The sequence below is a fragment of the Capsella rubella genome, unplaced genomic scaffold, assembly GCF_000375325.1.
Source record: "Capsella rubella cultivar Monte Gargano unplaced genomic scaffold, Caprub1_0 scaffold_7, whole genome shotgun sequence".
NCBI classification, from domain to species: Eukaryota; Viridiplantae; Streptophyta; class Magnoliopsida; order Brassicales; family Brassicaceae; genus Capsella; species Capsella rubella.
This window is the reverse complement of record NW_006238917.1, coordinates 6,097,849-6,114,133: the sequence shown is the minus strand read 5'-3', so window position 1 is coordinate 6,114,133 and position 16,285 is coordinate 6,097,849. Positions and strand designations below refer to the sequence as shown.

The 16,285-nt window shown below is 38.8% G+C and overlaps 4 protein-coding genes across 5 annotated transcripts; 2 read left to right on the top strand and 2 right to left on the bottom strand.

The window, feature by feature from the left end:
- Window positions 1–168: 168 nt before the first annotated feature.
- LOC17877920 lies at window positions 169–7,529 on the bottom strand. 2 transcript variants are annotated; one of them, XM_023779175.1, is made up of 21 exons: window positions 6,793–7,529; window positions 6,252–6,424; window positions 6,108–6,179; window positions 5,829–5,963; window positions 5,573–5,691; window positions 5,187–5,489; window positions 4,881–4,968; window positions 4,672–4,777; window positions 4,486–4,599; window positions 3,886–4,049; window positions 3,676–3,796; window positions 3,165–3,389; window positions 2,891–3,081; window positions 2,264–2,431; window positions 2,087–2,192; window positions 1,797–1,937; window positions 1,486–1,647; window positions 1,203–1,403; window positions 790–984; window positions 641–712; window positions 169–555 (listed from the first exon to the last, which is right to left on the bottom strand). In XM_023779175.1, the coding sequence occupies exons 1-21, from the start codon at window positions 7,243–7,245 to the stop codon at window positions 403–405; spliced, it is 3,462 nt and encodes a 1,153-aa protein (XP_023634943.1). In that variant the 5' UTR covers window positions 7,246–7,529; the 3' UTR covers window positions 169–402. The 2 variants fall into 2 exon arrangements, with proteins under 2 accessions (XP_023634943.1, XP_006283027.1); XM_006282965.2 differs by having other exon boundaries at window positions 1,797–1,934; window positions 6,793–7,526.
- Window positions 254–378, top strand: LOC111829609 (the record flags this gene model as incomplete). Its single annotated transcript, XM_023779176.1, is given in 2 exon segments — window positions 254–298; window positions 301–378. Coding segments are annotated over 2 exon segments (123 nt in total), but the record flags the coding sequence as incomplete, so codon positions are not given.
- A 705-nt stretch (window positions 7,530–8,234) lies between the features above and the next one.
- On the bottom strand, window positions 8,235–12,197 carry LOC17879752 (glucose-6-phosphate isomerase 1, chloroplastic). Its single transcript, XM_006283285.2, has 14 exons — window positions 11,516–12,197; window positions 11,236–11,358; window positions 10,972–11,070; window positions 10,793–10,876; window positions 10,366–10,509; window positions 10,224–10,289; window positions 10,001–10,069; window positions 9,799–9,906; window positions 9,490–9,542; window positions 9,260–9,398; window positions 9,001–9,157; window positions 8,831–8,909; window positions 8,672–8,738; window positions 8,235–8,576 (listed from the first exon to the last, which is right to left on the bottom strand). The coding sequence occupies exons 1-14, from the start codon at window positions 12,035–12,037 to the stop codon at window positions 8,442–8,444; spliced, it is 1,845 nt and encodes a 614-aa protein (XP_006283347.1). The 5' UTR covers window positions 12,038–12,197; the 3' UTR covers window positions 8,235–8,441.
- A 624-nt stretch (window positions 12,198–12,821) lies between these two features.
- On the top strand, window positions 12,822–15,817 carry LOC17878721 (protein S-acyltransferase 8). Its single transcript, XM_006282573.2, has 5 exons — window positions 12,822–13,151; window positions 13,687–13,872; window positions 14,265–14,564; window positions 14,750–14,983; window positions 15,113–15,817. The coding sequence occupies exons 1-5, from the start codon at window positions 13,113–13,115 to the stop codon at window positions 15,572–15,574; spliced, it is 1,221 nt and encodes a 406-aa protein (XP_006282635.1). The 5' UTR covers window positions 12,822–13,112; the 3' UTR covers window positions 15,575–15,817.
- The last annotated feature ends 468 nt before the right edge of the window (window positions 15,818–16,285 follow it).

Genomic DNA, 16,285 nt, shown 5'->3' with positions numbered 1-16,285 from the left:
AGTGATGTTCTGCTTTTACTATATTGCTGCGTTTATGCTATTTTAAGACTATCTCTTGAGAAACAAAATCCCAAGTCATATAACTGACCTTTGTTTGTTCATCACTATAGTATATGATGCTGTATTCATATACGATGCTTGCTTACTTTTCAATCTTTGCCTCTAAACTTAACTCTTATCACGACTCGTATAAGATGTGATGCCAGTCTGGTAATATATATATTGACATCTACTCATCTAGTACCAAATAAATATGTGGTAACCATTGTACTTTATTATACATCTAAAGCTTTCCTCAAGCAAGGTTTCGACAATTTGCTCCACCAAGTATAATACTTGCAGCTTCAAGCAGACGAGCAAATGAGATCTGAACCTTAACAATATTTTTTAGCTGTTCGATGCTCAGTAGTAGAATGACTTGGCTTTATTATCTGCAGTGTCCTTGCAAAGAATCGACCGAACCTCCATGATCGATCTAGGAGGCTCCAGGTCTTGCTCTCTTAACGAGTTGCCAAGCAGCTGTTGCATCTGTGCTGCAAATGTATCGTCTAATATCTGAAAATACGCATCATTCATGTAATTCAGGTAAAAGTCTTGACTCATACCATTTAAAATAATTACTGTTTTTATTGGGACTTACCGAGACAGCAACTCTAGAACCCTTGTACCAAGCTCTGTTCTCTTTCCTGTTCTCCAAAAAACTTAAAACAATCTGTCACACACAGAAGAAGAATTAGCGCTCCAACACCACAAAACATAAATTCAGGAGAAGGCATTAAAATTAGTTACCTGCCCCATACGATCCCAATATCCTCGTGACAATGCGATAAAGACATGCGTCTCACAAACCGAGTGTAGATGATTCACTGTGTTGGTGAGCTGCTCCTTCAGGTTATTCATTTTGCTTCTGATGTCTGATTCTCCAACACTTTCTTTAGAATCTTGAAGAATCTTCTTCAACATTGTTGTCTTTTGTAGCTTGCTCTGAAAAGAAACAAAAAACATGATTACCACACAAGCATATATATAATAAAGGGAAAACCTCCAAACATGCTAAATCAGATAACAAAACATGGACAAACGTTCGTTACACAAGAAACATCACTCCAGAAGAAATGGCAGTACTACAAATCATTTCATTTTTTATGCTGATAACATATTTTTGATTAGCTTAGGAAATAAAAGAGTTAAGGGAAACTCACATTTTCTACAAGTTTTTCAACTACAGCCTGAAGGTAGCTACGAAACTTGGCTCTGAGCATCACTGTCACCTCAGAAAGACGATCACCAGGAGCTGCATTCCCACCATCAGGAATGCATGACGACCATGCTTTAAACTTAGCCTCTATATTAGGCCGTAGAACATCAAGCATCCTCTTCATGGAGTTTAATAGAATGCCCAGCTGCACCAAGCACATACAGCAACTTCTCAGCGAACAATTATATTTTCTAATGAATAATAAAATGTAGGAACGTTATGCTCACCTCATCCGGGACTACATATGCAATCACAGATCTCTTGGTCAGCTTTTGGACATATTTGAAGCTTAGTTTTTTTGGAGCCAAGTTTTCTTTTAGAGGTGCTAAGACATCTGCATACTGCTTCTCCAGAGCTTCCACAGTTGCTTTTTCAACATCAGCAATGGCCTAAAGAAACACAATCAGTGTCAGCCATTTCATTCCATATTTACACCATACATACAATTACGTTGTAAGCTTATAACATGCAATGGTATATACATGTAATATTTTCAAAATCGCAAATTCAAAAAGCATCAAGGGACAACTAAACTTACACTCTCCAGAACAAAGATATACTCTGGCCATCTGGAAATGATAACGTGATAGTCTTGAATTGTTTCGTTCAGCCTCTTATACATTTCATCAACAAATGGAGTTGTTGAATGTTGTGTCCTGACTCCAGACCATTTTACCTGCTTGATTGACAGTTTTTTAACGATACAAAGAAGTTAGTTTGAAGAACGAGAGAGACAAGAGAAATACTTTTGCTTCTCCATAGCTTTGATATGAAAAAGAAGAAAAAACACATCTGAAGGAAACCACACAAAAATATCAGTATACACACCTTATCAAGTTTGCAGGACTCAAGTAATGAAAGACGTCTATCTTGAATCCAAATCATGATATATAGATGGAACAACTCTTTTGCATCAACACCTCCTTGGATAGGACTGTAAATTGAAATACGATGCCAGTCAAAAATAACAGACAATCAACAAGTCAGATAATCTAAACAACCTACCTAATGTTCCAGTTGGAAAGATCACGTTGAAAGTCTGCGGTTGCAATCACAAGTTCTGCAACTGTTGGTGAAGGGCCAGAGGGCGGACATGCAACAAGAAATGCTCGAAGTCTATTGCAGAGATCTGTGCTATATATAGACGCTGACAGGTTTGGAAGGTCAAGAAAACTGCATACAAATATATAACAAACACATGGGCAATCAACAGCTGCAGGAAGATTTTACAAGAGCTTTTAGTGCAATATACACATCTAAACATCTCAATTACAAAAAAAATGATAACATAATGACACAACTGAGGTTCAAAGATAGCTGATAACACATGAAAGCAATATTACGGGTGATGCTAATCTAGGTATAACCATAGATTGAAAGAGAAGCTAAGGGAAGGAAAAGAAGATTCTACCAAATCTCAAAAAAATTTGACCACTAGCTAATAAATACACAAGTCTATCTACTGTAAGTTGAAATTATTACCACTGTCTGAAACGCTAGAGCTTGTGACCAACATATAACCAACTAACAGTAACCACTACAGTTGACTGGGGTTAGTTCAGTTATTTTTCGTATAAATTATCTGGAACAACTGCGGAGACAAACGTAACTTTTTTCCACTTGCATACTAACCTGGGAAGTATATCTTCATTTTGGATCTCAATATCAGTATAGATCTCATTCTTTACATTCTTGCAGACCATAGTCATTTTTTGGTAAGCAGCCGACATTGCAGAAGTGTCCAAAAAATTGAGCTCACTGTTGTTTGCAACAAACTCATCTGTCTCACCCAAGTGCCTTCTAGATCTCTTCTTTGCTGCTGCCTATAAATGAATTGATGCCAGATAAATGAGAAAAATGACTGATCAAGAGTAAGATAAGGCAACTGAGAGGTTATATGCTATACCTGGAAGTAATGACAAAGATTAGTCTGATCCTCCGGAGACAAGATATCATGCAGAAGTGTGTACAATTTCACAGCAGGAGTGAGCGCTGGCGCTGGAACTCCTGACGCAGAACTGACCACATCAATCATTCCAGAAAATGACGACTCATCAAGAGATTTGTAGTTCTCGAAGACCAGTTTCAGTATCTGCTCGATCTGGTCCTTAATTTCATTCAGGATCCGATTCTGTTGAAAGCAGATATAAAAAATAGAGATCCATAAGCAGTCATAAGCAGAAAGTAATATTATGCTTCCACAAGAAGAAAAGATCAACAGCAAAACAGGATTAACGTGATGATGATATGAGATATTGTTTGATGCTTAAATATGTCATGTTGGCAACTGCGAGAAGTCTAAGTCCAAAGCTTAACTTGAGGCAAAAAACACATAACTCCAAAACCCACACACAATAAACAAAAACCAAAAAAAAAAAAAAGCACAGAAAAGTAGTAATAGATTACTGCATATGTACCTCTTGATGACTCAAGGCGCTCTTGCCATTTCCCTTCATGATGACAGGTGTTAACAAGTCATGTACCAAATGGAGACAGTCGGAAGTCGGTGTAGCTACATCCATTACATAGGACAAGTATCTAAAAGCAACAAAATAAGCAAGATAGAGAAAACGGAGTTATAGCATATCTCAAATAATAAGATTTAAGAAAAAGTGAGTATGGTATACCTAAGCTTGGTGTAGACATCTGAAATCCCATAGTAGGTGGCAAATTCTTCCAATAGCCATTTCCATGAACCATATAACAACAAGTTTCTTTGCTGAAACCGCTGCATTTTTAAGGCCACTTCCAGGACTAGGTCATATGCGACTGTTTCCGCAACAGAACCACACTAAAGGTAGATGAAAAAGAAAATCAATACACCAAAATCAGATGAACAGAATACAATGAGTTATATCTGTGATCAGAGACATAATCTTCAGAGTAGAAGATATAGCTTCGAAAAGTTTCGAGCAAGGTTTCAAGCAATGGACTTAAAAATGAATGAGGAGCTAAACATACGTAAATGAGCAATTAGATAGCCATAAAGATCCCATCTTTAATAAAATTGCTAATAACACCTTAACAAGTCTAAAGTCAGCAACTATAGTATGACAATATTTTCTGATTAAAACAGCTTAGTACTATGAACAAGAGAAGAGGCTAATGTTGTACGAGATAAAGCTTTATAGTTCCTCAAGGAAATAGACAGCTCGAGTGTCTCTTAGTATACTGCGAAGAAATCACCAACAGAACCAAATATTATGAGTGCTAGGTTGTTACCCCACCTTCAAATGGCTGTTATCATCAAAACTTGCTGAATAGTCAATATAGAGCTGGAGTTTTCCCACAAGTTGATGTTCTGGCTCACGAAAAACAGACCACCAGCGAAGTTTCTCAGCCTGTATGCTTTCTTTATTAGAAGGCATTTGAAACATATTAACAAATTAAAGAGGCAAGTAAATAGGACATACCGAATCTTCAGAAATATTTGCTAGTTGGACAAGCACACGCCCAAAATCCTTCCCGGTCGGATCAAGGATCTCAACAATCAGATCATCTCCATGACTATCAGGAAAGCTGTTGAAATTTCATACACTTTTGTCAGATATCACAGATTTGGAAAGTTGCCCCAAGTGGATTTGGGAGAGTGGAAAGAGGAGTTCGGAACATAAGAACATACAAAACATGGCTTTCACCAGACCCGGGTTGCATCATAATGGCATCATCTTCAGCTAAGCTTTTCAATCTTATTTTACACGAGTATGTTTCTGAAAGACAGAACCAAACGGATCAATCCATATTTATAAAAGTTATTGTACAAAAGCAGAGAGTAGTGAAGTGGGAAACATGGAGAGACAATTTCTTTCTAACTTCTCCTACACATACTTCCATACATACATATATATGGCATATTTCATCAAAAACCATGATGCTACATTAAGTTTATTCTGCCCGAATAGGCAAGCAGTTAATAATAATCACATACCTTGTACAACATCATAAGACGTTGAATTATTACGTAAACTTGTGACACCAGTTTTAAGGAGACCAGAGACTTGTTTTAAGTACTGTGTACTAGCATGTACATATGCCAGACTTTGACGAGGAAGAGATGAACCATTGGCTGGTACACGGACATGGATCTTCCTTAGAGCCCGCCATCCAGAAAATAAGCGAGTTGACATATTGGAAAAGTGAATCCGGATTTTCTCAAATTTTATCAATGATGGCTTCAAAGATGATATACTACAGCCAGTTGGACCATCCAAAACTGTTTTAACACGTCGTACTGAAAAAACAGACAAATATATTTTACGACTATTGATTATAGGAGTAGCCAGAAAGCAGATGGAACACAAAATTCAAGTTTACCTTGCACCTTCATTTTGCCAATATTTTTTTTTGGTTTGGGTGCAACTCCTTCGTGTGCAGCTTGCGAAGATCGCTTCGCCAGAAGCTCCTCCTCCGATTGCAAAAGGAGCTGCTGCAACCTGTTAGTCAGTATTAACCCAAATACAAATCTGTTATTCAGTATTTATTTGGAGGGAGGCATAAGGACGAAAAAATATCCTTCAACTTCAGTTTGCATAAAGAAAGCTAGACTATTTATCCAAGGAAATAAACTCACCCAAATGCTTCTCGTAACAGAGCACACTCATTTTCCAAAAACATGGGAGCCTCCATGCAACCCGTTGACCATGCATGTAGGCAAAGTCGTACACATGCATCATAAGAAACCACAGCATGCCATGGCCCACGAGAGCTGTATCAGGGACATAAAAGAGCTCGGTGATTAAAAAGAAGAATATTACTTGTTTACTAAACGGATTGAAGATAACACTGGGGTTTTTCTATGTGTCTACAGCCAATTTCTCAAGCAAAGAAAAAAATGATCAATCAGACCTACCTCGCATGAAAAGTTGGCAGTCGAGCTGGATGTTGATCAGGTGGCCCGGATGACTCAGAAGCAGCACTAGGTCTATAGGAAGAGAAGCAAAAAGTGAATATGGTTTAGCAGCCTGAGAAATCATTTCAAATAAAGAGGAAGTACCTATTAAAGTGGCCAGTCTTTCTGCTTTCTACACAATCTCCTGTTTTGACTTCTGAAACCTGAACGCTTGAAGTTGCCGGTTTAATTTCTTCAGATTCCTCTGCTGCCCCAGAAAATGGAGGGGCACTGGGTATATCGCTTACTTCTTCAGAAGAAAACGTCTCATCAATATCCTGGAGTACGAACAAGTGCATTGAGAAGATCAATCAGGAAACAAATCCATTATACATAATTGTTGTTCCTCAATTATACAAGGGAATACAGACATGTATAAAACTTAAACAAGAAAACAACTCTTGTCTGGTTGTACATAAAGACCTTTCAACATCAGCTAAAGCTCCTGAGTCCTGACCAGACATTGTTATGACGATGATCACAGAATCCATATATTTAGACCACAATCAAGTAATATGAGAATAAAACCCGATTGCATAATCTTTCCATTATATGTCATTTTATAGCTCTACGAACGGGGAATAATCATCCATCATTCAAAATACTCTACAATCAGAGATTTTAACACGAAAGGTTAAGGTCCAACCTTCTCGACGGTTGCTCTCCCGTCCGTCTTAGGGAAGTGAGTTTGTTCCACCTGAGATACGCCGCCATTAATCCTCCCAGCTGGCGGCGGCGGAGGAGAAAATTGCGAGCTAGTGGCAGAATCGGTGGATTCATCCTCCTCCGTATCACCATCAAATCTAGGTCCGGTTTGTTCGCGTGCACCGACCAAAGTGTCTCTTGATGAGCTCACCTCGGAGTAAGTATAATAAGACGAGTTTCTTCCGTAGCTGCGACCAACGGCACTGGACACTCTACTGTCCTCGGGAGACGAATCGAGAGAGAGGTCCTCGGAGTTTGTACTCATACCGTCTTCGGAAGTGGCGTCAGTATCGGCCACCGCTAAGGTTCTGGTGAGCGGAGCAGGAGCTGAAGGAGACACGCGGCCGTCACGGACTTTGGGAGCAGGCAATCTCAATTGTCCGTCGGGGATCATGGTGAAATGTAAAGTTGAAATCGAAGCACAGTGGTACTGGTTGGGAAGGAAGTTGCTAAAATTGACGCCAAATGTGAAGAACTCAGAGAAACCTTAACAGATCGAGCTAGATTTTGCAATGGAGGAGACTAGGAAAGCTTAATCAGGAAGCTTTCTCCGAGAAGAGAGTGGGAGAGAGACGATTGAAATCTGTGTGCACACTTCTTCAAAATGATTTTTCTTTGTTTGTAATTTCTTTTCTTTTTTAAATCTAATTTACTTTTTGATTCTCTTTTTAATTTGAAAAATTGGGAATTCAAATTTGGGAAAAGGGTAGAGAAGAAAGGCAAATCGAGTTGGTGGGTGGTGGTGGTAAGAAGAACCCCGAGAACGGCGTCGTTTAGTACGCTCACGGGAGCTGAGGCATAACGGGTAGTGGTGACGTGGAAAAGCAATTTAGCATAGTAATTTTAATATAAATGGTTTTTGAAGATGGACCAAAAGGAATTGTAACGTTACAGGTTTGTAAATTTGTTGTTATGGTAGGCTACTAAATAGGTGGTGGTGGGGACTATCCGACTCGACTTGTGTCTTGTTTTCTACCTTTTTCTTTTTTTTGTCAACATATTCCATTCGAATTTCAAAAGTGGGTAAATTGAACCTTATTATGGAAAAATTATGAGCCTTTGATTATAAAGTTTACTTAAATGTTTGGTACTCTTATAAAAAGAATAAACTTGTGTAAAAAAGTATGTTTTATATTTTGAAGAGAAGCTATAGTTGGAAGTCCATCACAAATAAGTAACATATCACTTTGCTTGAGTTGCAAAACTGTCTAATACTATCATCCAACCACATGGAGGAAGTTTGTTGAGCTTCTTTACCTGCTGATTTGATTTAAGCTTTTGTTTGTGTATACATAGAGAGATAAGAGTGTTGCGATGAAACAGAAGGACACCTAACCAAAAACAAGCAGAAGGGTAGTGTTGAGATCATTGTTGCCTGATTGATTGATGTATCATCTCCTATGTTTTCATTCAACCAACATTTTCCACACTCTGAACTGAAATTCTCATTATTTTGAAACAAGTACACAAGTGTTTCCTGGCCCTTATTGCAAATCCTTTTCTCCTTTCAAAATCATAGACATGTCAAGAAATGAATAAGGAATGGAGAGAATGCGACTCTTTGGAGTTTTTGCGAAAGTGTTGGGTTTATTAAGCGTACAGGTCATCCACATTGCACTCTCCCAAATACACTTTGATACTCCGTGGCGATCCACAGTTTCCTTCAGCTATCAGAACTCTGTCATTTGCAGACATGTGAGCTATGATCTTGTATATCATCTCTATCTGCAGAGTCAAATATAAAGACTTCTTGATACGTCCATTCGAAAAATTACAGATGAAACTTAAAATAAACTAAACTGCAAGGATTTAGACGTTACTTCCTCAGGAGCATGGCAACGATCAGCTATCTCTTCCAATGTCAATGGCTCTACCGGATCTTTACAACTGCAGGCAGATGAAAATGGTTAGTAACTAAGTGGTTTCTCTTGAGTCTTGACTAGATTTGACAGAGAAAGAGGACATGGTCTGATACTTACGTGGCTTCATTAAGAACTGACAATACCCGCTTTTGCAGGGCCAGAACTTCTGCTGCTGCCTTTTTGCCGGCTTCCACACCTGAAATCGTAGTTTCATTTGGATTCAGTAAACAAATTTCAGTAAGGCAATTACAGAACACCGGTTTCCGAGACAGGAGGAATATCTCTACCGGGTTGGTGGTAAGCATTTATGTTCACAATTGAGGCATACAATCCGACTGCTCTTTCATAAAGAGCTATAATAGCCCCAACAGATCTTGGTGTCACTTCCTCGATAGTAACACTAATGGATTCTCTACCGTTTGCATATAAAGCAGATCTAGTTCCCTGGACAAATTCAAACCAGCTAATTAGCTAGGAAGATAGTCCAAATGCAGTATGTGTAAAGAGTTAATATCTTTTAATTTGTGCAAAATTCATAAATCAGACCTGTAGCATCCCAAAGAGGTAGTCTCCACAAGTGACACCTGGCTCAAGCTCCCAATCGTGACCTGGGGGTCTATCCCGTAACACTTCTATAAAGGTTGCAAAGAAATTGTGCACACCCTCTCTCAGCTGTTGAATGTAGCTAGTAAAATAAGAAAATTAAATACTGTTGCATAAGAGGTCCATTTTTGCTATGTCTCAATGAGAAAACTATTTGAATAAAGGAAACTCACGCATGCTGATCTGTGCTCCCCTTATTTCCATATACAGTTAACCCTTGATTAACCTGCAAATTTGAATAATCGTTCCTTACTTCCTTGGGATCACACTCGTAAAAACAGGGTTGAGGAATGAGGAAACAGTATACAAGTTTCAATTCTTCCAGGAAGACGGTGTAACAAACTGAACTCAATTATGTAACCAAGAGCTTAAGATTTTTAAGAGTGACATTAAATGCAAGACCAATTCACACTTCTCAGTTAATTTCTCATGAACTCCCATCCGAGGTACTGTGGTGAACACTGAAGAAAGAGTATGCTTACAGTGTTACCGTCAAGATCAAACTCCTTTCCCAGTGATTCCATAACCAGCTGCTGCAGATACCGACTAAATAGTAATAAGCTATCCTTGTAAGGAAGGATGACCATATCCTGTTAAAGAAAGGAAAAAATAATTAAAAGGTCAATAAGAAACTCAATCTCCATGCTAATCTTAGACACTTTCGAAAAAGTTGAGGGAAAATACCTTGGAGCCAACACCATCTGAAGCCCAGTACCAACACATAGCTAGGAGAGCTGCAGGGTTATTTTTTATCTGAAAGAAGAAAGAAATTTATAGGCTAGAGTGAGTCATGGTTTCTAACTAAACCTTATGATATAATATTCTACTAAAACCCTGGTAAGTAAATTCATCTTCAACAAAACAAGAAGTGGTAGTTCTAAAACAAGCTGCAACAAGTAAGACTTACCGAAGTTGTTCTAGTCGCCTCATCCATTATTTTGGCACCAGTAAGCATCTCTCTAATATTAATCCCCTATACGATGGCAGTGCATTAACATACATAAAAGCAATGAGTGATCATACTTAGTTTAAGCTTATGTACCAATTACCTGTAGAGCTGCTGGAAGCAAACCAACTGCAGACATTATTGATGTTCTTCCACCCACCCAGTCGTACATAGGAAATCTAGCTAGCCAACCTTCAATTCTGGCTGTATTATCCAGCAACGAGTTTTCTTGGGTTATTGCAACACCCTGCATAAGCATACAGCGGGAAATTGCTGCTAAGGAACTACAGATGCGCAGAAGTTGAAGCTAAATTATATGCAATACATCTAAATTATATGCATTCCGTCTAATGATCTATGGAAAGCCAGTTTTCACTCTGTTGTAACTGAGACAAATTACTGGTTCCACTTAACTCAGATTACTTCTAGCTGTGTAAACCAGTTGGGATTTATAAACAGCTTTCTTCCCATGTTCATAGGCACATGGATTTCAGAAAAGTAAAACGGAAACAAAAACCTGAGATTAATACCTGTTTTGAGAAATTCAGACCAGCGTCACGGAATGCTTTCTGTACTTCCAATAGTCCATTTCTAGTTTCAGGAGTACCTCCACTCTGAGAAACACGTAAAATACTAAGTCATGCTCGCCAATGTCAAGACCAACCATCATATAAAACAGCCTGTGCAAACAATGGTATATAGGACACACCTTTGAGATGACAATTACTAAAGTAGTGGCAAGCTCTGGCCCAAGTTGTGCAACCTGATGATCGATTCCAGCAGGGTCGGTGTTGTCAATGAATCTTATCTATCAACACCACAAAAGCACAAAAAAAAAACATACACAGCAAGTTAGACACTTTCGATCAGAAAAATCCAAGACAGGAGATCCGTCCACGAGGCAAAGATAAAAGGGATGCCAAGAGTGTGAACGGAATGCAATGTTGACTAGAATGAAAACAGTGTGTGATACCTTCAAGGGAGGATTATCAGGAGCCAAGGCCTCAGCGACAAATTGAGGTCCAAGAGCCGAACCTCCAATGCCTACAGAAAGTATCTGAGTAAAACGACCCTCAGGAGAAGATGGTGGCTTTATCTGCAATGTAGAAACAAATTTGAGTAGGTCTCGCAAGCAAACAAGAATCAGGAGGTGAGCTAAGCAAGACACTCTGCAAAGAACTACTTATTCGAATATGAGAAATGTGGCCACGCAAATGATCAAAATACCAAACAAGGTGGGATCGAATACTAACCTTGCCAGAGATGATGTCGTCGGAGAAAGTGCAGATAGAATCAAGCGTATTCTCGATCAAGGTCTTCAAATTGGGTTTGGGTGCGAGAGTAGAGTCCCTAAGCCAGTAATGTCCAACCATCCTTCCTTCATCTGGATTCGCTATAGCCCCCTTTTCAAGATCCTCCATAGCCTTAAACGCAGCCTGAAACCGGGGCTCCATTTCGGCAACAAACTCGTCGGTGAATCCGACCCGACTGACATCGAGATAGAGACCGAGCTCTTTCTGCTGATAAAGCCAATCGAGGTATCGCTTCCACAACGCATCCGGATCTTTCAGAAGCTCCTTCTTCGCATCCGAGTGAGAAATGTCGCGCGCCACGGAACGAGCCGCGGAGAGAGTCAACGGTAGGTTGGTGGGTTTGGAGGTATGCGGGAAAGAGAAGGAATCACGAGACTGCGCCGCCGGCAATGCTTTAAAGGAAAGGTTTTTGGAAGGTTTGAGAGACGGGGAAGAGGAGTAGAGGCCTGAGAGAGAGGCCATCTTTAGAGACAGCGATGTTTACGAGGGAAGAGAGTCAACAATGGAGAGAGAGAGAGAAAGGGTGGAGCTTTAATTTATATTTGAGGGATCCGTTTAGTTTATTCCGATTTGATTGATATTTGGGAGGAACCAATGAACAGAGATGAGTTGCGGAAAGAGATTTGTCCTTTGGTGGGAGCGAACGGCCCTGCTTAGATTAGGATTCACAAGCTTGCTTTATCACACTCTTTGTGACGACTATATACTCTCTACTAGTATTGTCTCAACTCAATAGATACATACAATTTGGCATCATATTCTATTTTATTTTCGCTTGGCCCCGCCATTTCAGATGTTTGTACTGTACTACTCTATTCATAATATATAAAGTACCACTCTTTTTAGTTGCAAAACAAGAACTAGCACTTCAAACCACTCTTTTGTTCGTGTTCGTTCGTTCGTTCGGGATTATATATTTTGAGTTTATTTCCTTTATTCCATTCTTGATTCGGAGTATGGGCTGTTCTTCAGAGACTTGAGTTTAGAGGACAAACAAGACCATCGGCATCACTTGCAAAGAACAAAATTGGTATTGAGTTGTTTTGCTTTCTCTTAAATCATTTATTAAAAACAAAAGTTTCGAAATTGTATTATAGTTTGCACACGAGGAATGAATCTGACACACAAAGTACGCAGGAAATTTTTGAGGACGCTAATTTTAATTTGTGGTTTAGAAGATAAACATGATGACGTCATTAAAACCAATAGAAAAAAAAACATAAAGCATAAAAAAGAGAAAAAAAACCAATCGTTTTCGTTCTTCGGGCAATTGAGGGAGGGAGAGAGGTCAGACCAGAAGTCGCTCGCGAGCTTTATCAATTTAATTGTTGTAAAATCCTTTTAGGGTTTCGCTAGCGATCTCTGGTACTGTTACGGTTGGGCTTTCCATCATCGGAATTAAACCCTCTTCTTCGCCGGAAGACTTTTGAAATGTTGAAATAGCACTCGCGGGGGAGAATTTATTTAGTGTTATCCTCGAATTCGTCGTTGGTGGTAGCTACCTTCTGATTCTCTTTGCTCACTTCTTCTCCTCTCGATGACAAAACGGGTATTCCAAGCCTGGAAAGGAAGCAATGTAAGTATTTCCTTCTTCTTCTTCTTCTTTAATCATCGAGCGATTGAGCCTGCGATTTTTCCTCCTTGCTAAGAGATGACATAGGTTCTCTGAATTCTGCTCTATATGACTAGGTTTTGGTTGATTTTGCTCTGTTTGTTTAGAGGAAATTATTTGGAAATTAGGTTTTTTTTTTGTCGAATTCCTTCTATACTAATGTTGCAGAGCCGAATGTTTTTAGCATATTTTGGTTTTTCTCTTATCTGTTTGGTAGTTTTCTCTACAACTAGGTTTAATCATTGTTAAGTTTTGGGCTTTAGATGCGATAAAGCATGAAATCTTAAGGGCTTGGTTGGGTCACTACCATTCTGAATGAGCTACATTACACAATGTTGTTGCTCGATTCGTTATTATATTTGAATAACACTGCATTTTTGCATATTAACCATTCTTTTGGTTTTGAATGCTTGACTCTGTACATGTTTTAAAATCAGTGTGGTTTCACCAATCAATGTTCTATATAATCTTGATTTGCTATTTCCTTTCTCTTTTGCAGAAATTCATCCTTGGTGGGAGATTGATATTTGGACCAGATGCTAGGTCACTGCCTCTTACTTTGCTACTGATCATTGTTCCAGTTGCTCTGTTCTGTGTATTTGTGGCAAGACATCTTCGCCATGAGTTTTCATCCTACAATGCAGGTTATGCTATCTTAGTGGTAGCCATTCTATTCACTATTTATGTAAGTCTTCTTCGATGCCCATCTGATACTCCTATATCTATTTAATTGTTTCCTCCTGTTTGCTTGCTATTTAAATTGGGTTATCATCAACATTTATCAGCTGTTTTGTGGTGGTTAGATGTTATGTTTATGAAGTATCAGAGTTCTTTTTTTTTTTTAACAAAAAAGTATCAGATTTTAATTTACTGCTATGCACCCTGCTTGGTTACGAGTATATAATTTGGAAAAATGACATGACTACACAGCGATAATGTAGCTTAAGATGTTTCTCATTCGTTTTGAACCTTCGGCTTACAAGTTTAAACCGTGCCTTCCTATTCTGTCACAAGTTGTGTGGCATTCATACTTTTCTTTTTTTTTGCTTTGCTGAATCACGTTGTTGGTTTTGATAGATATTGATCCTCCTCTTCTTCACATCTGCACGAGATCCTGGTATAGTTCCACGAAATTTGCATCCACCAGAGGAAGAACTTCGTTATGAGACAACAATATCAGCTGATGGAAGACAAACACCAAGTGTTCATATTCCTAGGACCAAGGAAGTCATGTTTAATGGTGTTTCTGTTAGAGTGAAATACTGTGATACATGCATGCTTTACAGGCCTCCTCGTTGCTCTCATTGCTCCATTTGCAACAACTGTGTTGAGCGTTTTGATCATCATTGCCCGTGGGTGGGCCAATGTATAGGACAGGTAAGCTCATTCACAAGCATATTCACTTTAAAACATATAAATTTCGTAACTTTTTCTGGCCGAGGTTTTCTTTCTCCTATCTAAAAGGCCAAGATCTGTTTATCTGCTGATTGGCCAGTCTGTTTTTCCCATCTTTTCTTGTTAATTGGGTAGACTCTGACTTAGAAAGTTGTGTCCGTCGGCAGAGAAACTATAGGTATTTCTTTATGTTTGTCTCTTCGTCAACACTTCTCTGCATCTATGTGTTCTCGATGTCGGCTTTCTACATCAAGATTCTGATGGATGATCAACACGGAACTGTGTGGAGGGCGATGAAAGCTTCACCTTGTTCAGTTGCGCTGATGATATATTGCTTTATTGCCCTGTGGTTTGTTGGAGGACTCACAGCGTTTCACTTGTACCTCATAAGTACAAACATGGTCAGTTGGTCCCTATTATTTCAGTATTCCATTTTCTAGTTGGGATCACTGGTATTTTTTTCTGGTATAAGTATCATATCATATGCAAGTTGTGAATCAACTAATAGCCATACCGTGCAAGTTTCGCAGACAACCTATGAGAGTTTCAAGTACAGATCAAACAGCAGAACCGTTGTCTATAACCGTGGCTGTGCAAACAATTTCTTGGAGGTATTTTGCTCGAAGGTGAAGCCCTCGAGGAACAACTTTAGAGCCTTCATAGAGGAAGAACCTCCAAGAGTTGTAACTCTCCCTAACACCACCAGGGAATCAGCCGAAACAGATGAGGAAAATGGGACCCGGCGACAGAAAGTGGAAGACGATCTAGACATTGGGGACGATCTTATGAACCTCTCACAGCGTTGTAATGCAGAAGAGGGGAACAACGGTCAGTCTCATCACACTTTGGACATAGACCATGAGAGAGCAGGCTCAATAAGGACAGAAACAAGGCATGGAAGCTGGGGAAGCAGAAGTGGGAGCTGGGATATTGCAGCATCAGAGGTGAGGGAAAGCCAAAGCTACACAACAGGAAAAGAAGGAAGGGGATGAGTTTACCTTACTTTGTTTTAATTGTTTCAAAGACTTAGGGGTTCTCTATTAGGACAGAAGTCGGTAGATGTGATTTGGTTTCGGGGATTTGCGAATCAGTTCATGTAATCTTGAGTATATACAATACCAAGAGTAGTAGTTCTATTTCTTTTCGTTTTCATAATTTGTATTGTGCTCTTTTGTTGATATGATGTGAATATTCCAATCTGTATTTGCGTTCCCTATAATCGCTACCTTTTAGAATTGTCATGCTCAAGCCAAAATCCAAGTTATCATCTTCTCGTATAGCATTAGGGTAATGGAATTATCAAATCAAACAAAAAACTTTGTAGAGCTTTTTTGTAGTTTATGACCAAAATAAATAACTATGTTTCCACCGTTTGTTTAACTATATTCTCTATTTTGATCTAAAACACGAATAAAAGCCAATAAAATTCAAAAAGACAAGCGATAATATTTAGCCAAGTTTATCTTCCCATTCCTCAATACTACGCTTACCAGTTTCTAAAAAAAGAAAGATGATAAATAATGGACGTTGTCTTTCACTAATATTGTACTAACCACGAACTATTAACATAGGTTCTCCAAATTTAGCAAATATAATCAAAAAAAAAAATTACTAAATTTATCACTTGATACCAATTATAATATAGCACATTCTAAAGTTATCCAGCCCTAGATGAACCCCTAAGAGTACCATATATATATATC